This window comes from Cydia amplana, chromosome 24 (assembly GCF_948474715.1).
Source record: "Cydia amplana chromosome 24, ilCydAmpl1.1, whole genome shotgun sequence".
NCBI classification, from domain to species: domain Eukaryota; kingdom Metazoa; phylum Arthropoda; class Insecta; order Lepidoptera; family Tortricidae; genus Cydia; species Cydia amplana.
In genome coordinates, this window is record NC_086092.1 from 8,724,122 (window position 1) to 8,746,971 (window position 22,850).

Consider the following 22,850-nt stretch of genomic DNA (forward strand, 5'->3'; position numbering starts at 1 on the left):
TATTCGAATATTCGAAACCTGAGCGGCCGAATATTCGAATATCAAAACAGGTCGAATATTCGACAAATTCGAATATTCGAATATTCGAATTGCAAGCCCTACATTAAACTCCGCATCGATTTTATACGGATGCAGATGCGGATGTTGAAAATAATGCGGAAGTTCCGCGATTGCCATATCCATTCGTAACATCCCTGGTTTACAGACAACTGTAAAAATATGTGTGCACACATCATACTCAAAAATATGTCCCATAGCTCTCATGTCAGCAAATTAAGAACTAAGGGACATATTTTCAAGTAAGTTACATGCACCCATATTTTAACACTTGACTGTACAATCAGCGATAATAGCAGCGCATGAAACAACGTGCCAAAAATATCTGCCATCCTCTAATACTTTCCCAAATAGAAGTCCCTACAATTCTATAGTTCGTTTTTTTTAGCATTAGAAATAAGGTAAGTCAATCTTGACGTCTTTTTATTGAAAAACACGTTTTAAAAATAAATAATGGCAAATATGTAACAATTATAAATCTAATACGATCATTTATATTCTTCTGCTTTCATAAGTAATTACTGATGATTAAAAAGCGTTTTTCAATTAAAAGACATTTTAAGTTCGCTTATCTTCTTTCTAATGCTAAAAAAACGAACTAGTGTAAAATTGCTACAGTCTCATTGTTCTACTTTTTTAGGGTTCCGTACCTCAAAAGGAAAAAACGGAATCGTTATGGATCACTCGTGCGTCTGCCTGTCCGACCATCCCCCCTTTATCTCCAAAACTACTGGGTCTACAATTTTGTTCACAAAATATTTCTTTACCTATAGATGACAGGAAAACCTATTAGAAATGCGCAGTCAAGCGTGAGTCGGACTTAATGCACGGGAGCCATGGAACGCGCGGCCTAATCGCACTTGGCCGGTTTTTGTTATGTTTATTTCTGCACATTACCTCAAAATCAAACCGGCCCGGCCTCAGCAGCGCCTGGTCCAGGTCGTCCCGGCGGTTCGTGGCGCCCAGCACTATGACCCCCTCGTTCTTGGAACCCGTCCATCTCTGACAGGAGCTGGTTAGTTTAGTTCCACTATATTACCTCAACGTCGAACCGGCCCGGCCTCAGCAGCGCCTGGTCCAGGTCGTCCCGGCGGTTCGTGGCGCCCAGCACTATGACCCCCTCGTTCTTGGAACCCGTCCATCTCTGACAGGAGCTGGTTAGTTTAGTTCCAGTATATTACCTCAACGTCGAACCGGCCCGGCCTCAGTAGCGCCTGGTCCAGGTCGTCCCGGCGGTTCGTGGCGCCCAGCACTATGACCCCCTCGTTGTTGGAACCCGTCCATCTCTGACAGGAGCTGGTTAGTTTAGTTGCACTATATTACCTCAACATCAAACCGGCCCGGCCTCAGCAGCGCCTGGTCCAGGTCGTCCCGGCGGTTCGTGGCGCCCAGCACTATGACCCCCTCGTTGTTGGAACCCGTCCATCTCTGACAGGAGCTGGTTAGTTTAGTTGCACTATATTACCTCAACATCAAACCGGCCCGGCCTCAGCAGCGCCTGGTCCAGGTCGTCCCGGCGGTTCGTGGCGCCCAGCACTATGACCCCCTCGTTCTTGGAACCCGTCCATCTCTGACAGGAGCTGGTTAGTTTAGTTCCACTATATTACCTCAACGTCGAACCGGCCCGGCCTCAGCAGCGCCTGGTCCAGGTCGTCCGGGCGGTTCGTGGCGCCCAGCACTATGACCCCCTCGTTCTTGGAACCCGTCCATCTCTGACAGGAGCTGGTTAGTTTAGTTCCACTATATTACCTCAACGTCGAACCGGCCCGGCCTCAGCAGCGCCTGGTCCAGGTCGTCCCGGCGGTTCGTGGCGCCCAGCACTATGACCCCCTCGTTCTTGGAACCCGTCCATCTCTGACAGGAGCTGGTTAGTTTAGTTCCACTATATTACCTCAACATCGAACCGGCCCGGCCTCAGCAGCGCCTGGTCCAGGTCGTCCCGGCGGTTCGTGGCGCCCAGCACTATGACCCCCTCGTTCTTGGAACCCGTCCATCTCTGACAGGAGCTGGTTAGTTTAGTTCCACTATATTACCTCAACGTCGAACCGGCCCGGCCTCAGCAGCGCCTGGTCCAGGTCGTCCCGGCGGTTCGTGGCGCCCAGCACTATGACCCCCTCGTTCTTGGAACCCGTCCATCTCTGACAGGAGCTGGTTAGTTTAGTTCCACTATATTACCTCAACATCGAACCGGCCCGGCCTCAGCAGCGCCTGGTCCAGGTCGTCCCGGCGGTTCGTGGCGCCCAGCACTATGACCCCCTCGTTCTGGTGGAACCCGTCCATCTCTGACAGGAGCTGATTAGTTTAGTTCCACTATATTACCTCAACATCGAACCGGCCCGGCCTCAGCAGCGCCTGGTCCAGGTCGTCCCGGCGGTTCGTGGCGCCCAGCACTATGACCCCCTCGTTCTTGGAACCCGTCCATCTCTGACAGGAGCTGGTTAGTTTAGTTGCACTATATTACCTCAACATCAAACCGGCCCGGCCTCAGCAGCGCCTGGTCCAGGTCGTCCCGGCGGTTCGTGGCGCCCAGCACTATGACCCCCTCGTTCTTGGAACCCGTCCATCTCTGACAGGAGCTGGTTAGTTTAGTTCCACTATATTACCTCAACATCAAACCGGCCCGGCCTCAGCAGCGCCTGGTCCAGGTCGTCCCGGCGGTTCGTGGCGCCCAGCACTATGACCCCCTCGTTCTTGGAACCCGTCCATCTCTGACAGGAGCTGGTTAGTTTAGTTCCACTATATTACCTCAACATCAAACCGGCCCGGCCTCAGCAGCGCCTGGTCCAGGTCGTCCCGGCGGTTCGTGGCGCCCAGCACTATGACCCCCTCGTTCTTGGAACCCGTCCATCTCTGACAGGAGCTGGTTAGTTTAGTTGCACTATATTACCTCAACATCAAACCGGCCCGGCCTCAGCAGCGCCTGGTCCAGGTCGTCCCGGCGGTTCGTGGCGCCCAGCACTATGACCCCCTCGTTCTTGGAACCCGTCCATCTCTGACAGGAGCTGATTAGTTTAGTTCCACTACATTACCTCAACGTCGAACCGCCCCGGCCTCAGCAGCGCCTGGTCCAGGTCGTCCCGGCGGTTCGTGGCGCCCAGCACTATGACCCCCTCGTTCTGATGGAACCCGTCCATCTCTGACAGGAGCTGGTTAGTTTAGTTGCACTATATTACCTCAACGTCGAACCGGCCCGGCCGCAGCAGCGCCTGGTCCAGGTCGTCCCGGCGGTTCGTGGCGCCCAGCACTATGACCCCCTCGTTCTTGGAACCCGTCCATCTCTGACAGGAGCTGGTTAGTTTAGTTCCACTATATTACCTCAACGTCGAACCGGCCCGGCCTCAGCAACGCCTGGTCCAGGTCGTCCCGGCGGTTCGTGGCGCCCAGCACTATGACCCCCTCGTTCTGGTGGAACCCGTCCATCTCTGACAGGAGCTGGTTAGTTTAGTTCCACTATATTACCTCAACGTCGAACCGGCCCGGCCTCAGCAGCGCCTGGTCCAGGTCGTCCCGGCGGTTCGTGGCGCCCAGCACTATGACTCCTTCGTTCTGGTGGAACCCGTCCATCTCTGACGGGAGCTGGTTAGTTTAGTTCCACTATATTACCTCAACGTCGAACCGCCCCGGCCTCAGCAGCGCCTGGTCCAGGTCGTCCCGGCGGTTCGTGGCGCCCAGCACTATGACTCCTTCGTTCTGGTGGAACCCGTCCATCTCTGACGGGAGCTGGTTAGTTTAGTTCCACTATATTACCTCAACGTCGAACCGCCCCGGCCTCAGCAGCGCCTGGTCCAGGTCGTCCCGGCGGTTCGTGGCGCCCAGCACTATGACTCCTTCGTTCTGGTGGAACCCGTCCATCTCTGACGGGAGCTGGTTAGTTTAGTTCCACTATATTACCTCAACGTCGAACCGCCCCGGCCTCAGCAGCGCCTGGTCCAGGTCGTCCCGGCGGTTCGTGGCGCCCAGCACTATGACTCCTTCGTTCTGGTGGAACCCGTCCATCTCTGACGGGAGCTGGTTAGTTTAGTTCCACTATATTACCTCAACGTCGAACCGCCCCGGCCTCAGCAGCGCCTGGTCCAGGTCGTCCCGGCGGTTCGTGGCGCCCAGCACTATGACCCCCTCGTTCTGGTGGAACCCGTCCATCTCTGACAGGAGCTGGTTAATGGTCTGCGAACAAAAGATTTAGATTTAAATTAAAACAAAAGTGAACACCGTCAGCCAACATGAAGAAACAACTAATTCTTGTGAATAAAATGTAACTGTTTCATCAGTTTTTGAAGAATAGAGCCTTTACGAGCTGGAGTGGTGGAAACATGTATACCTTCAATAGTAATATAATCAAGCTTATAAAGTTATCAATCTCGTACTTACTAAGGCCACTCAGCAAGCTTCGTGGCCTTAACACGGTACTCGACTGAAAAGCTCTCCAATACATCATCTTCCTCGCGTTGTCCCGGCATTTAGCCACGGCTCATGGGAGCCTGGGGTCCGCTTGGCAACTAATCCCAGAAATTGGCGTGGGCACTAGTTTTTTCGAAAGCGACTGCCATCTGACCTTCTAACCCAGAGTATAAACTAGGCCCTTATTCGGATTAGTCCGGTTTCGTCGCGATGTTTTATTTCACCGAAAAGCAACTGGTAAATATCAAACGTCATTGGTACGAGCCGGGGTTGGAACCCGCGACCTACGGATTGCAAGTCGCACTCTCTTACCGCTAGGCCACCAGCGCTTCGATTGAAAAGCTCTTTAATTATCAGGATTGTATAAAATACCTTTTAAATATCTTTTAGTTCTGACACTTGAGAGACATTTACACCTCTAAATAAGTTTAGATTCTTTTTTCCATGTATCTGTTTTGTTTTTATTTTAATATTATTATTATAGTTTTTTTTATGTAATTCGACATTAAGAGACCTTATACATCTCTAAGTAATTGTATTACGTCAGTTTGATTTGGTAGTTGCAGTTGTATTTTATAATTGTTGATGTATTATTATTTTTTTTGCTTGTATGTAAATTCAATGTTGACGTGTAAAAGTGCCCTTGTGGCCTATTTGCTGAATAAATGTTGAAGTTTGATATTACTATGAACTCTGTGAAGCTTTCTATAGACATAGAGAAATAAATACATAGAGTGCTCACTCCATACATCAGTTTTAGTACCAAAAAGACTATTAGCATCTAGCATCGAGTAGCGGAACTATCAGTTCTGCTACTTGACAATAGATGTAGCACTGACCGGAAAGTCTTATGCTGTTGAGATAAGACTTTCCGGTCGGTGCTACATCTATTGTCAAGTAGCAGTACTGATAGTTCCGCTACTCGATGCTAGATGTAGACACTGAAATGAATAGTCTGAACTGATGTATGGAGTGAGCACTCTTGTCTTACTTATTTCTCTATGCTATAGATGAATTATGAATTATTATAAATGAAGTGTATTCACCTGGTTGGCATAGGGGTGCAACACGCTGTTGGTCCTCTTGGCCCCGACCGAGTCGATTTCGTCTATGAATATCACACAAGGCGCACGCTCCTTCGCCGCTTCTGTAAAAAAGACAATGATATTATAACACATCATTCTTCCTCGCGTTGTCCCGGCATTTTGCCACGGCTCATGGGAGCCTGGGGTCCGCTTGGCAACTAATCCCAGTAATTGGCGTGGGCACTAGTTTTACGAAAGCGACTGCCATCTGACTTCCAACCCAGAGGGTAAACTAGGCCCGTATTGGGATTAGTCCGGTTTCCTCACGATGTTTTCCTTCACCGAAAAGCGACTGGTAAATACCGAATGATATTTCGTACATAAGTTCCGAAAAACTCATTGGTACGAGCCGGGGTTCGAACCCGCGACCTCCGGATTGCAAGTCGCACGCTCTTACCGCTAGGCCACCAGCGCTTCCACAATGATATTATAACTATAGATAGGTTATATTCATACTTGAGGAGCACAAAAAATACTTCCATATTTATTTCTATACCCAGGAAGAAAACTGTTATTTGTGATTCATTTTTGCATTCCATCCATTTTTGACATACTAGTTGTTAAACATTAGCTTGTCTCTTTCTCATTCGGTGTGCGGGAGCTCGGTAGCACGTGCACATTTCTCTCGCTTGCCCAGCTGCGATAAAAGGCAACTTGTACAATTTGTCACAAGGTAAGTGCTTCAATTTTGGAACGCCTATAACCTATCTTGAGTTTATAAATCATTGCATCAAATTAGAAAGTTTAACAGCGTATTTTTTTGTGACAACAGTATTGCTACGGTCAAAAATTTTGGTCAGTCGAGTTGTTTCTGAAATCTTGAAAAATTACCAAATTTTTTAATGCATATTGACTGCTACATTCTAATATTTTATTGTATTGGAAAAAACAGGTTGTCAGAAGTTAGTCAAATAAAAAATCTCAGACATTAGTTCAGACATAACTATATTAGTTCAAAGTAGCACTTGACTTGATTCTGTAGCAATTTTTTTTCCACGTTTGAGGTGTTGAAAATATAGAATTCAAAATAATTTGGTTTAAACTTACACTATGATTTATAAACTGAAATAGATGTCATATATTAAAGAAAAAGTGACGAAGCCCTCCAGTGGTGAAGGCCGGATTCGAACCAGCGTCTTTAGCAATCCGGGCTAACTCCTTGAAACCCTTGGCCACCCCGCCACGGTGATACCATGATGCCCACTATAAAGTAAACAGTAAAGTCTCATTCAATAGAACTTGCTAACTATGTAAACAAACCGCCATACTAAAATAGACACTGAATGTCAATTTACTAGTAACTTTTGTTTACGGGTGGATCAACTATTTCTTGTTGTTATTCTGTCCGGTCAGCCAAGAGACAATAGTAGCATAGTTAATCAAAATAACTTAATCAAAATAAGTAATATATAAGTATAGAGAATATTAGTATAGACTGAAACAAAACACACACACACACACACACACACACACACACACACACACACACACACCTCTTTTATATTAAGTACCCTATACCACATTAAACCACACTAAGGTCTAGTTAATACTTATATTAATATAATATAAGGTCTAGTTAATACTTATATTAATGCTAGAATTTGTAATTTTTTCATAGTTTATTATTATTATTACATATTACATATTATTCCTAAGATACTTATTGTAAACTAACCGCGTGGAAGAGCGGTGTTCTCTTAGCACAAGTGTATGCTCACTTAAAAAGAGGCACCAGTGCAGATACTGTAATTTGTTTTTTAAGCTACTGAATAAAATATTTTTCATTTTTCATTTTCATTTTCATTTTCATTTTCATTTTCATTTTCATTTCATTTTCATTTCATTTTCATTTTCATAGTTAGAAGACATTGTACACCACCTTTTGACGCGCTTGGTAGACGACCCGCAATGGAAAGGGTTTATAAGTATCACAAAAAAGCGTGTTTGGAGAATTTAAATGTCAAAGAATCAGGTTTTAAAGACTGACCCAGGAGAACGTAACCATGGCAACGAGTGACAAGAAAAAGTTGATTCACCCTTACATAGTTAGCAAGTTCTATTGAATGACACTTTACATATAATAAAAAGATGTTGACGTTTCCGTCTACCTTACAGCTTAAAATTAGTGGTAAAAACTTACTGAACAAATCTCTGACTCTCCTCGCCCCCTGCCCGACCAGTATCTCATCGAACTCGGGTCCGGCGGCGTGGAAGAACGGCACCCTCGCTTCGCCGGCCACCGCTCGGGCTAATAACGTCTTCCCCGTGCCCGGGGGGCCCACCAGCAGCACGCCCTTGGGCAGCTTGCCCCCGAGGGATGAAAACTTCTCCGGGGACTTTAGGAACTCCACCTGGGAATGTTTGTGGAGACGGGTCTGTTTAAGCTAACACGAATATATTTAGTAACTTTATTTTTTAATTTAATTGCAGTGAGACGCCTCATTCGGTTCTCGTATGTTTTTTTTTTTCTCGTAATGTGTTAATCATACAGGATTGTGACTCTTGGAGACCCTATACATCTCTAAGGATAATTTGATAAACTATGTTATTTTTTAGTTCTGACACTTAGAGACATTTACACCTCTAAATAAGTTTAGATTTTTTTTCCATGTATCTTTTTTGTTTTTATTTTAATATTATTATTATAGTTTTTTTATGTAATTCGACATTAAGAGACCTTATACATCTCTAAGTAATTGTATTACGTTAGTTTGATTTGGTAGTTGTAGTTGTATTTAATAATTGTTGATGTATAATTATTATTATTTTGCTTGTATGTAAATTCAATGTTGACGTGTAAAAGTGCCCTTGTGGCCTATTTGCTGAATAAATGTTGAAGTTGAAGTTGAATGGAGAACTTGGTCAAAATATGAAAGTCTGTGACTCAGCGTACCATGACCCACAGTGTTAACTGACAGTTTGTAAACCTTATTACAAACGGCATAAGGTCCACCGATGGACAGTTAAGTGTTGATGTTTGTACATAAATGAATTTTTAATATAGGGGCCACTATTAGGAGGTACTTAAAAGAGAAAATAAAAAAAACTAACTGAACTAGAATGTGTAATTATAAACTTATCAAATAAAACGGCTCATTGTGAAATTTCCAAACATTTATTTTTTATAATTTTAAAATAAATAATCACAGATCAATGGAAATCCCTTCTGAGAGCCCTATGTCCCTGATGAGGGATAACAGGATACCATCATCATCAAGATAAATATTTGTGACGTTATCTATGAAAAGGGACCTTATTGTCGATGGCGCTTACGCCATTATTAACGATGCTCCGATATAAATACAATGCCGCGCGACGCTGTGCGGCGTAAGCGCCATCGACAATAAGGTCCCTTTTCGTAGATAATGCCCCATATAATAGTTTAGAAGTTATTTAAGAAAATAGGCAAAAATGACCATATCTCCGAATCAACTGGGTCAACAATTTTAGAAAAATACACAAAATAGTTCTTTAGATTACTGGGAAATCTACCATAAAGGTCGCTCGAGCTCAAATCAATCAAACCCAGTGTGATTACCCTTTTGGTCTCAGGGTCAGAGTCTCACTCGCACTTGGCCGTTTTTAGGGTTCCGTACTCAAAGGGTAAAAACGGGACCCTATTACTAAGACTCCGCTGTCCGTCCGTCCGTCCGTCCGTCTGTCACCAGGCTGTATCTCACGAACCGTGATAGCTAGACAGTTGAAATTTTCACAGATGATGTATTTCTGTTGCCGCTATAACAACAAATACTAAAAACAGAATAAAATAAAGATTTAAGTGGGGCTCCCATACAACAAACGTGATTTTAGACCGAAGTTAAGCAACGTCGGGCGGGGTCAGTACTTGGATGGGTGACGGTTTTTTTGGTTGTTTTGCTCTATTTTTTGTTGACGGTGCGGAACCCTCCGTGCGCGAGTCCGACTCGCACTTGGCCGGTTTTTATTAGGGTTCCGTAGCCAAATGGCAAAAAACGGAACCTTTATAGATTCGTCATGTCTGTCTGTCCGTGTATATCATAGTCACTTTTCTCCGAAACTATAAGAACTATACTGTTGAAACTTGGTAAGTAGATGTATTCTGTGAACAGCATTAAGATTTTCACACAAAAATAGAAAAAAAACAATAAATTTTTGGGGTTCCCTATACTTAGAACTGAAACTCAAAATTTTTTTTTTCATCAAACCCATACGTGTGGGGTATCTATGGATAGGTCTTCAAAAATGATATTGAGGTTTCTAATATCATTTTTTTCTAAACTGAATAGTTTGCGCAAGAGACACTTCCAAAGTGGTAAAATGTGTGTCCCCCCTGTAACTTCTAAAATAACAGAATGATAAAACTAAAAGAAATATATGATGTACATTACCGTGTAAACTTCCACCGAAAATTGGTTTGAACGAGATCTAGTAAGTAGTTTTTTTTTTATACGTCATAAATCGCCTAAATACGGAACCCTTCATGGGCGAGTCCGACTCGCACTTGGCCGCTTTTTTATTGTAAAGCAGCCCACTCACCACATCCTTCAGCTCCTGCTTGGCCTCGTCGGCACCCTTGACGTCGTCGAAAGTCACGGAGATGTCCTCAGGGTCCACCTCCACCTGGTTGCCCAGCTGGATCCTGCTCGGAGGGGATGGCAGACTGATTATTTAGGTCATACATGTGATATTTCATAAGATTTCGAGAATAAATTATAATTATTTAGTGTGAGTTAGGTTAAAATAATGGTATTCAGTAGGTAGTGATTAAAAATATGATCTGTGTATACCCGAATATTTGTTAATTAATCTGTCGGTCGTCGCGAAAATGACCCTTTTCTCTTACCCGCAGATTGTAATGATAAGAGTATCAATATAATGTACCATGGGGTGGAAGATTCATTCTCGCTCGGCGCTGGAACGAGTAACACTAAATTTAGCACGAAGGTTACTGCTTGTGAACTTAAGATTGTTTAAGAGTGTACGTAGAAGTAGTCGGAGTAAAATAAAAGTAAATGATTGTACCAAGGACTTTGATTCATCACATACAATACACTATATCAGCGGTCGGCAACCTGCGGTCCGTGAACCTGTCACTTGCGGCCCGCGAGCCTCCCTGGCTATTTTGTATGGAATATTGACAAACGACAATGTCTGATAAAGACGACAATGTCTGGTATTTATATTGTATGTTTGTATCGAAATATCTGTAATGTTTTCGCTGTTATTTAATGTGTTGTATGCTTGATATGTTCTAGTATTTCTCAAACTGTTTGTTATTTTTAGCACCTTGTACGGCATTGCCTTTTAGGTTATCAGTATCTGTCACACCCGTAGGCCAGATGGCGCTGGCAGCCACCGCAAGTGGATGCGTTCAGTTTTAGGAGGCCGTGCCGTACAGCTGCGATCGTGGCCCACAATAAATGGACTCGCCGGAAGTTCAGCGCCGACTCTCGGGTCAGCATTATGCTGAGGCGAGCCCACTTCGTGGTAAACAATATGTAATTATGAATTTCTAACCTTTATCATGTTACTTTTGTATGTTTAAGTAGTTTATCACGAAAAATAAATGATTTATGATTTACATCAATATTAACAATTGTACGGCCCGCGTCAACTTCGTTAACTACTATGTGGCCCTTGGCTGCTAAAAGGTTGCCGACCGCTGCACTATATGGATATAGCGAGTATTTTAAGAGAAAAAATCCAGAGACAACACCATTTGAAATTAGAATAGTGATACTAATTAAAAACAACTTTTTTGTTGCTAACGTTCCAAGAAAATCTAGGATTTTTCGTGATCAATTGCCATGATAGGCCCCTGCCTCTAACAAGTTTTGTAGAGTGCCACAAAGCCATAGTGTTTCTTGTAAAATTATGCATAGAATCTATAGTATTTTTCACTTAGCTTTTCACCCGAGCGACATCTACCGTAAGAGCGTTACACTTCTTGAACGGCTACCGGAGTTCCAACTGTTCCAAGTCATATTGGAAATTCATATGGTGGAATGATTTGCTAGCTATGGATGAGGTCTTGGTGGCTCAGATGGCAGAGCGCTGGAGTATCGATCCAGAGGCCGTGAGTTCAAGTCTCACCCAAGACAGTAATTTTGCCACTTTTAAATTTATTCTATACTTAATTATTATTATTACTTTAAAAAATAAAAGCTAATAGTTGTGGCAGTAGATAGTTACCGGAACACAGTGCCGCTGACGGAGGCCATGAGGCTGACGAAGATGGCCAGGAACAGCACGATGGTCAGCAGCTGCTGCACCACCTTCAGGTACTTGGAGGCCTCGGGGCCGCGCGCGTTGTCCGGGTGGGAACCTGAACTACTGTAGATAGTTACCGGAACACAGTGCCGCTGACGGAGGCCATGAGGCTGACGAAGATGGCCAGGAACAGCACGATGGTCAGCAGCTGCTGCACCACCTTCAGGTACTTGGAGGCCTCGGGGCCGCGCGCGTTGTCCGGGTGGGAACCTGAACTACTGTAGATAGTTACCGGAACACAGTGCCGCTGACGGAGGCCATGAGGCTGACGAAGATGGCCAGGAACAGCACGATGGTCAGCAGCTGCTGCACCACCTTCAGGTACTTGGGGGCGTTGGTGCCGCGCGCGTTGTCCGGGTGAGAACCTGAACTACTGTAGATAGTTACCGGAACACAGTGCCGCTGACGGAGGCCATGAGGCTGACGAAGATGGCCAGGAACAGCACGATGGTCAGCAGCTGCTGCACCACCTTCAGGTACTTGGAGGCCTTGGTGCCGCGCGCGTTGTCCGGGTGAGAACCTGAACTACTGTAGATAGTTACCGGAACACAGTGCCGCTGACGGAGGCTATGAGGCTGACGAAGATGGCCAGGAACAGCACGATGGTCAGCAGCTGCTGCACCACCTTCAGGTACTTGGAGGCCTTGGTGCCGCGCGCGTTGTCCGGGTGAGAACCTGAACTACTGTAGATAGTTACCGGAACACTGTGCCGCTGACGGAGGCCATGAGGCTGACGAAGATGGCCAGGAACAGCACGATGGTCAGCAGCTGCTGCACCACCTTCAGGTACTTGGAGGCCTTGGTGCCGCGCGCGTTGTCCGGGTGAGAACCTGAACTACTGTAGATAGTTACCGGAACACAGTGCCGCTGACGGAGGCCATGAGGCTGACGAAGATGGCCAGGAACAGCACGATGGTCAGCAGCTGCTGCACCACCTTCAGGTACTTGGAGGCCTTGGTGCCGCGCGCGTTGTCCGGGTGGGAACCTAGAATAAAAAAAAAAACATTCCATTGTAAAAAGTGGTGGCGGCCGAGTGGATATGACGTCCGACTTTCAATCCGGAGGTCGCGGGTTCAAATCCTGAGGGCCTACCGCGAAACACGTTCGACGTGTTGCCTCCCGGTCACACTTACGTACGAATTTACAGTTGCGATAGAGAGGCAACACGTCGAACGTGGTTCGCGGTAGGCCCTCTGGCTCATACCAATGAGTTTTTCGGAACTTATGTACGAAATTATTTTATTATTATTAATTTTCATTCCATTGTAGTTAGAATCTTTATTTTGACACATTAAGGCCCGTCTCCATTATGCGCGGCATCTGATCGAGTTGGCTCGCGAGCCAACCCGGTATCCATTGCGCACGGCTGCCTCGCGAGCCAATGTTCGATAGTTTGCCGCGCAATATGGAGACAGGCCTTTAGAATAATATCTTTCCATACCACACCCCTATTGGGACTAATCGCAATAAGGGCCTAGTTTACCCTCTGGGTTGGAAGGTCACATGGCAGTTGCTTTCGTAAAAACTAGTGCACACCAATTCCTGGGATAGTTGCCAAGCGGACACCAGGCTTCCAAGAGCCGTGGCAATATTCCGGGAGAACGTTGTCAGTCAGTAAGAACCAGCAAAACTATACTCATCCTTTTCTTTTGGGTGCTAGTACAAGTGTAAGACATAGCTAGTATGATTCTCTCTGTCTATGTTTGAAATGAGATAGTCCTTCGACAAAGTATAGTTGTCAGTTGAAAGTTTTGTAAAAAAATCCACTTACCTGCTAAATATCCCTCAGCGAAGGCGATCTTGATCTTATCTTTCTGCTGACTAGTGAGTGGCGAGTCATCTCCGAGCAGCTTCTCAAGGCGTGGCGCCACGTCTGGTCCTAAAGCCTGCTTGTCCTTACTGATTGGGGGCTCCGCTGCAAACCCTGGTGTTTTGGTATGGCAGTAATTATTATGTGGATTATTAAATAGATAATTTGTTAAATATAGTGTTATTGTACAAAACAATTACTCAACATAGAACATGTAACCTATCATTTGTGCATGAGGGTGGATCAACTATTTCTTGTTGTTATTCTGTCCGGTCAGCCAAGAGTGAATACTAGCACAGTTTGTTAGAAGACATTGTACACCACCTTCTTCTGACACGCTTTGTAGACGGCCCTCAATGGAAAGGGTTTATAAGTATCACAAAAAAGCGTGTTTGGTGAATTTAAATGCCTAAAAATCAGGTTTTAAAGAGTGACCCAGGAGAAAACCATGACAACTAGTGACAAGTAAAAGTTGATTCACCCAATTATAGTATTATTGTACAAAACAATTATTCAACAAGTCAACAAGTTGAGAAAAAAATAGTTCAATATCTATTTATCTTTTTCTAATACACACACACCCCAAAACAACACATCCACTTCTTTCAATTTTCTTTTATTGAACAATGCTGAATTTGAAAACATGAAATTGGGATCTGACCTTAAATAGGCCATATATGGATTCAATAACAATAGGAATTTATTTATGGAAAATTAGCTAAACTATGTTATATTAGGTACACAAAATATTTACAGCAGAACTCATATCAACCATAAAGAAATTAATAACAACTATTTTTCCATCTAAATACTCACACAGTTATCAGACTGGTCTCTCTCTAATCAACATTCCTACGAGTTTATCTTATTCATACTGACCGAAGAACTTACGCAGTCTATTAATCAGGTTCGGGTTCCGTTTCAAGTCTGCATGGATCCCTCTCTCTGTCTTGAAGCCTCGCACTTGGATATCGAAGCCCCTCTGCTGGATACTACTTGTTAATAACCCCACAAACTGGTCAGTGAAGCTGAGAAAACCTCGTTGTGGAGGTTGGGCCGACCAACCATTTTTATTTTTCTCAAAGGAATCTGCTGATACATAAGAGATCTTTCTAGGGGATAGACTACGCTCTGTGTCCCTTGAGACGCGAGGGCATGATGCAAGCGAGCGGATGTCCACTTTTTTCAATTCCACTAATACATCTTTGTCCAAATTCTTGATGGCCTCTTGAAAGCTTTCCTTGCAAATTGTTGCATCATATGTCAACGCCGCGCTCTCTTTCCGTTTAACATTCTTGTTTTTACCATAACTGTGCTTTCTGTGCCTGAAAACACTGGAGTAGCGGGCCGATAGTTGGCTAAAACTAACTAAAATCTGCAACGATACAAAGGTTATGTTAATGACAAACAAATTCACGATTTTAGCAGATTATACTTAATATACAATTACGGGAATACTTTACCTGATTTTGGGTGTTTATGGAATTCAGTGAGAACATGTTACATGTAGCTGGATTTGTGTTTTGCGAGTGCACTCGAAAATTTTGTAGGCTCTTACGTCAAACTTAATTTTCGTAGCAAAATATTCTTCTATGACCTCTATGGGTCAGACTTGGATAATAATATGCTGCCACTCGCTGAATAGTATATTAAATTTTTCGACAAAAACATTGAATAATTAAACGAATTATTGATGTATTTTATTTTAAAAGTAATATATTAACATAATGCAATGTTACTAAACATTGACAGAGGCTAAGAAAGAGAGAATAACGTTTAAATTTTGTTTAAAAATTTACTTCATGACTTTTCAGATGGAACGGAAAAACTATTTTGGCGAAAATATTAACTTTATTTAAATATAAAAGTATTTAATTACTGGAAAATTTATTCAAATCTTTATTTTTTGTACTCATATTTTGTGAATGCATAGACATATAAAACAAAACTTTTTTGAATGGGTAATTAACCTCTATATTGTCTGTGATATATTTGGCAGTAAAATCCAAAATGGCGACGAGCGATGACGAGCCTATGCATTTATATGAAGTTTTTCAAAACTGTTTCAATAAAATAGCGAATAAACAACAAGGTGAGTGAAAAAATGCATACCGTGGATCGTCTCGCGTTTCTCGATTGAACATTCGCGGTCAAGTGAAGTGTTTCATTGTGAAATTGGACCAAAGTGTTTGCGTGTTATGCCATTTTCAGTGTTGAAACGCAACAGCATTTTTTCAAAATACGCCCAAAATCTTCACTTCACATGGTAGAAATGAATAGTTTTAGTATATACATTAGTCAATGAAGGTGATATGATCATCAAAAAGGTTTCTACACGGGTTTGTAAGCCTGAAAAGGCTATGTTTTGATCACAGAGTGTATTGTCAAAATGTGCCTTACCATTGTGTCTCAGTTAGTTTTCAGAGCAAAGCTGAATTGTTTCGCGAGTTTTATTTACTTTGACGTAAACTCTGACGCTTCGAGCAGGTAAACTAGGCTTTATTGACCGGCAGTATTGTTAAAACTGCCGAAAATTCGTGTTTAAATTATGTATTCTGTCTATGCATTCTCGCTTGGGATGAAAACGATAGAGTCGTTTCTAGGGTATATTGATACATAGATGGCGAATTGCCGTTTTTATGTTCTCTTTATGCCCTTGTTTACAGTATGAATTTGTTTATTTACCCATCGTACGCTCTGACTAGAGACGCGAATGTCGGACGCTATAGGTAGCACGCATAGTTACGTACTAAGAGTTGAGGAGTCATAAACAAACTTTAAAAAAATATACAAGCGGTTTCATTATTCTAATGCCGAACAAAAATATCGAAACTTTATTTATGGACACTTATCTACTTGTTTGATTTATTGTTGCTGGCTGGGCAGAGATAAACAATGGATTTGTTTTATGGATCATATATTTTAAATAGGCTGTATAATTTCACAACCTTTGCATTTTGTAGGTGAATCTATTGTTTTATAGCTAGTCAAACCAATTTCTCATCCTTTTCTTATGGGTTCTTATGAAAAACATAGTATGATTCTCTCTGTCTATGTTTGAAATGAGACAGTCCTTTGACTCACTATATTTCAGTTACTTGTTTAAGTATTCTGTCTCTTTCATATATGGTTTGGTTTTTTTTATTCTATGGTTACTGACAGATTTGGTCTATTTTTTAGCATAAAAACAATTTTCAACATGCCTAATGTTCAATTGATTTTTTTATGTATTTTCTAACATGGTGTACTTGTTTTCTTACTTTGTCTCATGTACATACATGCATTCCAAAATAGCTTTTAATACATTGTGTTAAGGCTTATTATAGTTCTACCAGTTAACTACCAAAGACAGAAACACACACAAATAACAACATATAATTATAGATCTATATATCAAAGGTTGCCGACCGCTGCCCTAATGCATATGTACATTTTGGCTTTGTCCAATCCAATGGCTAGGGACAGCCTGTATACTTCCCTGAACCAATTTGATTATAGTCTTGCGACTGATTGCAGATATTATCATCTTCCTCGCGTTGTCCCGGCATTTTGCCACGGCTCATGGGAGCCTGGGGTCCACTTGGCAACTAATCCCAGTAATTGGCGTGGGCACTAGTTTTTACGAAAGCGACTGCCATCTGACCTTCCAACCCAGAGGGTAAACTAGGCCCGTATTGGGATTAGTCCGGTTTCCTCACAATGTTTTCCTTCACCGAAAAGCGACTGGTAAATATCAAATGATATTTCGTACATAAGTTCCGAAAAACTCATTGGTACGAGCCGGGGTTCGAACCTGCGACCTTCGGATTGCAAGTCGCACACTCTTACCGCTAGGCCACGCCACCAGCGCTGCAGATATTGTATAAGAAAAAAAAAATCGCTAGTTACAGAAAACCACCACTAAATCGGATGATTTATTTAGCAGATCATTTGGACATACCTGTAAACCAAAACTATCCTAAACGCATGAACCTTCTCTTCCAACATGGCTAAACGAAATAAAATTTTATATGCCACAGCCATCATTCTACAATATACCTTAACTGAACATAATAAGGTCTTATTCAGGTCATCCGCACATGTTATAATTGTCATAGAGCTAGCCTATTGAAATCAATATGAGCTGACAATCAGTCATATGTCCTTGCTCTCATTTTTAGAGTAACTTTAAGCTTTAATGGACTAGTATTATAAATGATACAAATATCAGAAAAAAAATAACGGGTTGCACTCAGGGAGTCTCCGGCAGAAGTGAAAACTCAATGACTAGTGCAAAATGCACTATGTATAATTGGGGTTAACGCCATCTAGCGTTAGCGTTAATTACTTGAAAACCCTAAGCACATCACTGTTAGTACTCTAGTTATATTAATACCTGTTAGAGCGAAACTCACTAGATGGCATTTAAATCAATAAATAAAAACTCAATGACATTACATGTAACAGTTTTTCGAGTAGGTCATGTGTCCGTCTTACGGCCACGTGATCGTCTTACGCTGTCTCGAGTTTAACATTTTTTCCACACCTCAAAAAGTGCACAGCGCCGCTAAAGAAGTTTTCACTTTAATAATATCTTTGTGTTGTGTATTTGTAGTGGCAATACAGTTCTATCTATGAATACTTTGACAGTTTTCCCTTTTGATTTGATTTCCCTTTAATATGGATAGGCAGTTACCATCGCCCATGGACACCTGCAACACCAAAGGGGTTGCATGTGTATTTCCAGCCAAGGATGGAAGTTCACTCTTGTCCTGTAGGTTTGAAGGTCACATCAATCCGGAAATACCGTGGGTGACAGTTCATTCTACAGTTTAACTGTGTAAAGGCTGCGGAACGGCCGTTTTCCGGGCGCGGCGTGAGCGGGGCGCGCCGCTTTTACATACAAAACGCTCACGCCCCGCCCGGAAAACGCGCCTGTGTGCCGAAGCCTTAAGGCAGGAAGGGGCCGTAGTATGTATGTAACGTGGCACAGTAGACCAGACCTGCTAGCATGAGTTGCTTTCTCTCGCGCGACTCCATACATCTTGCGCGACTTTAAGTATGGACTCGAAGGGTAGTGTAAATTATTTCAAGAAGAACATTTTAGTTACTCCTTTTAATTTTCAATGTTAACATAAAGTATTCAGTAGCACGTCTCTCATCTCCGCCTCAGTGGATAGGCAGCCTAATAATTGCAGTAATTACACGCTGCTGCTCGTCTCGTCGGCGGTGGGACACTTGACTAAAACTGCTAAAAATGTTAGAAAACTGGTCCACAGTGATAATTTACTATTTATAAACCTTATTAGACAATAGGGTTCACCGATGGTCAGTTGAGGTTCCGTTAGTGCCTAAAACTGCACTGTTAATTGACGATTTATAAACCTTATTTTATAGACAATAGGGTTCACCGATGGTCAATTTAGTTTCCGTTAGTGCCGGCGGTTTCGTAGACGTCGTAAATAAGTTTTTACGTTCCCGTGAATTATCGCGGTTGTTAAAAACAATAAAAACTATAATGGGTGCTTACGATGCGCTATAGGCATAGATTACCTCACGTAGACACAGCATTATTAAGCGTAAGGCTGCGTTTCCACCAGAAATGTGCGAGGATGCACCCATATTTTTACAGTTGACTGTACCTAAATAATACGAGTGGTTTTTTCGTGCTACTTTCCCCCTACTCTCGTTCTAAATTCTACAGGTTTGAAAGTAATCGTTTTTGAATATTTTTGTCTATTAGAGTTAGACCACGATAAGTCTGCAGCGATTTTGATAGCACGTCACGCAGTGCAAGTGTTATACGTCATCATTTCAAAGTCAAAGTCAAAGTCAAAGTCAAAAATATCTTTATTCATGTAGGCCTAGCAACAAGCACTTATGAATCGTAACATACTTATAAATTATCTTAAGCTAATTATCAGAGCAATTTATTGATGTTATTATTCCATAATAATATTGGATTATTATACAAATCAAATTTAACACAAATTTAAGAATTTCACAAAAGGATCGTCAAACATGATAAAAAAATTGTATAAAAAATACTAGTCTAGAATGTTTCTAGAATAAAATCTAAATGTCAAATAAATAAATAAAAAACACAAAAGAAGTACAAACATCGGAATATTCGGAATATCAATTTCCTCATCATTAATCAAATATACCTAATATATAAATAATCATTTCGAATAACAATTAATCCCACGTTGTTTTATCATTCATGTAGTCTTGTGTGGTATAATACGCTTTAGATATAAGTTTACGCTTTACATAATTCTTAAATTTATTAATAGATAATTCAGTAATATGGTTTGGAAGTTTATTATAAAATCTCACACAATTACCCATGAATGATTTTTTAATTTTATGGAGCCGAGTGAAGGGCACTGCGAGCTTATGTTTATTTCTAGTATTAATATTATGAATTTCACAATTTTTTCTAAAATTTACAATATTTTTATGTACATACAGAATATTCTCATAAATGTATTGACAGTGCACTGTCATTATGTCAATTTCCTTAAATTTATCTCTAAGTGAGTCTCTATGGTTCATTTTGTATATTGCTCGAATAGCCCTCTTCTGCAGAACAAAAATGGTATTTATCTCTGAAGCACCACCCCATAGTAAAATACCATATGCCATAATGCTATGGAAGTAACTAAAATATACTAATCGAGCTGTTTTCACATCAGTTAACTGACGGATTTTGCTCACTGCAAAAGCTGCAGAACTCAGTCTATTCGAAAGAGTAGCAATATGGGGACCCCACTGGAGTTTAGAATCTAAAGTTATACCAAGAAAAACTGTACTATCAACTAATTCCAATTCCTCATCCTTCACAATGACACTTGTTTGCACATGCCTAACGTTACTACTAGTGACAAACTTAATACATTTAGTCTTTTTCTCATTTAACAATAAATTATTAACATTGAACCAATTTACTACTTTTGAAATAGCATCGTTTACATCATTGTAAGCTTGTTGCTGTCGTTTGACTTTGAAAATAAGTGAGGTGTCGTCTGCAAACAACACTATATCATGGTGGGTCTTTACAAGGAATGGCAAGTCATTTATGTAGATAAGGAACAGGAAAGGCCCCAATATTGACCCCTGCGGTACACCCATAGAGACCAATGACCCCGGTGATCGCTGTCCACTCACATCGACCCTTTGTATTCTACCATTTAAGTAGGACTTAAGTAAATTCAGTGCCGATCCTCTAACTCCATAATAATGAAGTTTCCTGATTAATGTTTCATGACAAACGCAGTCGAAGGCCTTAGACAAATCACAGAAGATACCTAAAGCATCTCGTGACTCCTCCCAGGCATCGAAAATATGCTTAATTAGCTCAACACCAGCATCGGTTGTTGAGCGACCCCGCGTAAAACCAAACTGCTTATTATGCATTAAATTATTAACGTTAAAATGTCGTACTAATTGAGAAAGAACTAATTTTTCAAAAATCTTGCTAAATGTTGGTAGCACAGATATCGGTCTAAAGTTAGTGGGGTCAGAGCTGCTACCAGATTTAAATAAAGGAGTTACTTTACTATGTTTCATTAAATCAGGAAACTCGCCGCAATCAACACTGTTGTTAAATATAACTACCAAGTCAGGCGCTACAATTTCTACTAAGGATTTGACAGCATGGACAGAGACTCCCCAGAGGTCATTAGTTTTTTTGACATTAATTGATTTAAACGCCTTTATTACATCTGAGGTAGAAACATGTTCAAAATGAAGGTCTCCACAACACTCTGGAGCGTTATGTTTTTTGTTTCATAGAAGTTTCACGTTTAAAATAACACTTGCACCGCGTGTGCTATCAAAATCGTTGCAGACTTATCTTGGTCTAACTCAATCTAACTTTTTTAATTTTCAAAATAGCGAAGCCATAGGGGCGTGGTCTAAAGCTCACACAGCCACAACTTTAATTTCGGTTCGTTATAAAATGAGTTTTATTTGATACTAGCGACCCGCCCCGGCTTCGCACGGGTTAACAAACTATACATAAACCTTCCTCTTGAATCACTATCTATTAAAATGTAAACTCTGTAAATAAAACAACTATTGAAAGATATACAAACTATAATCAAAGCCTTTACATAGCAGCCTTTTCGATATTTTCTTCTGTTAACTTCCCGACACTTGACCGTTAGTTTCTTCATCTACCCACAGATTAAAACCGTCGTAGCTTCACTTTTACCGTGTTGCCAGCGCAACCTCTATTTTTCGCCAATTAAAGTTACATTCAAAATAAACTAGTATGTTTTTACATTGATATAAAAATAATAATTATATTCAATTTTAGAAATGCTCACAGACGGCCTTCCTGTTAGCCGGAATGTCCCTATTCCGTTTCGGCCATTCACAACGATGTATGTCTCTATACTCTATGTTACCATGCAATCAAATATGTAATTGTGTGAAACAATATTATTCAAAACTGAATAACCATTTAAATATTGAAAATTTTCAAGTAATTTAATTATCCAATGGTTACTTCTATAGAAATCGATCGTAATAAAGTCCTCTTCTTCTATTCTCGATGGTCTGCTTCAGTGGCGCTTGCTGCTCTTCTTTTAGAATACGTAACCTGTAATTATAGAATGAAAATTAAATTTAAATAATAATTCTGATTACTGAGCAGTATGTGGTATATTTCAGCAGACACATTCGTTGTCATTTAATCATTAATTTCCATATAGCACGGCATATTAAGCTCAAACATTTATTTTTATTTAATCACTGATCACCGCATTACACGGCATATTTCAGCACAAACATTTATTTTTATTTAGTCACTGATCACCGCATTACACGGCATATTTCAGCACAAACATTCATTTTTATTTAGTCACTGATCACCGCATTACACGGCATATTTCAGCACAAACATTCATTTTTATTTTCTTACTGATCACCGCATTACACAGCATATTTCAGCACAAACATTCATTTTTATTTTCTTACTGATCACCGCATTTACACGGCATATTTCAGCACAAACATTAATTTTCATTTTATCACTGATCACCGCATTACACGGCATATTTCAGTATATCTCTTTAATTTAAACTAATGAATAATAATATATTGTATTATATTTTTTAATGTATTAAATATCATAGCAAACACTGCATGTAACGCAAACTGCGCTTATTGTAATCTAATCATTCATGTAAGTACCCCTCCTTTTTTTTTACTAACACTTTTCATTTCCATTAATGACATGAGTCAGCAAGGCAAAGCAACTGTTT

At 41.6% G+C, this 22,850-nt stretch overlaps 2 protein-coding genes and 1 non-coding gene across 4 annotated transcripts in view; 2 read left to right on the plus strand and 1 right to left on the minus strand.

Moving 5' to 3' along the window:
- The window catches only part of LOC134659088 (ATP-dependent zinc metalloprotease YME1L), a 36,834-nt gene extending 21,642 nt beyond the window's left edge, over positions 1–15,192 (minus strand). The window contains exons 1-8 of the mRNA XM_063514693.1: positions 15,063–15,192; positions 14,479–14,974; positions 13,561–13,713; positions 12,642–12,774; positions 10,056–10,158; positions 7,681–7,891; positions 5,502–5,602; positions 4,093–4,221 (exon numbers count right to left, since the gene is read on the minus strand). Of these exons, the coding sequence (XP_063370763.1) occupies positions 4,093–4,221; positions 5,502–5,602; positions 7,681–7,891; positions 10,056–10,158; positions 12,642–12,774; positions 13,561–13,713; positions 14,479–14,974; positions 15,063–15,098 (1,362 nt within the window). The 5' untranslated portion in view covers positions 15,099–15,192. The remainder of the gene's footprint in view (positions 1–4,092; positions 4,222–5,501; positions 5,603–7,680; positions 7,892–10,055; positions 10,159–12,641; positions 12,775–13,560; positions 13,714–14,478; positions 14,975–15,062) is intronic.
- Positions 11,548–11,620, plus strand: Trnad-auc (transfer RNA aspartic acid (anticodon AUC)). Its single transcript has one exon. It is a non-coding gene; the product is annotated as a tRNA-Asp (tRNA).
- A 394-nt stretch (positions 15,193–15,586) lies between the features above and the next one.
- LOC134659325 (protein daughterless) overlaps positions 15,587–22,850 on the plus strand; it is a 172,073-nt gene continuing 164,809 nt past the window's right edge. For both annotated transcript variants that reach the window (XM_063514989.1, XM_063514990.1), the window contains exon 1: positions 15,587–15,691. In XM_063514989.1, the coding sequence (XP_063371059.1) occupies positions 15,610–15,691 (82 nt within the window). In that variant the 5' untranslated portion in view covers positions 15,587–15,609. The remainder of the gene's footprint in view (positions 15,692–22,850) is intronic.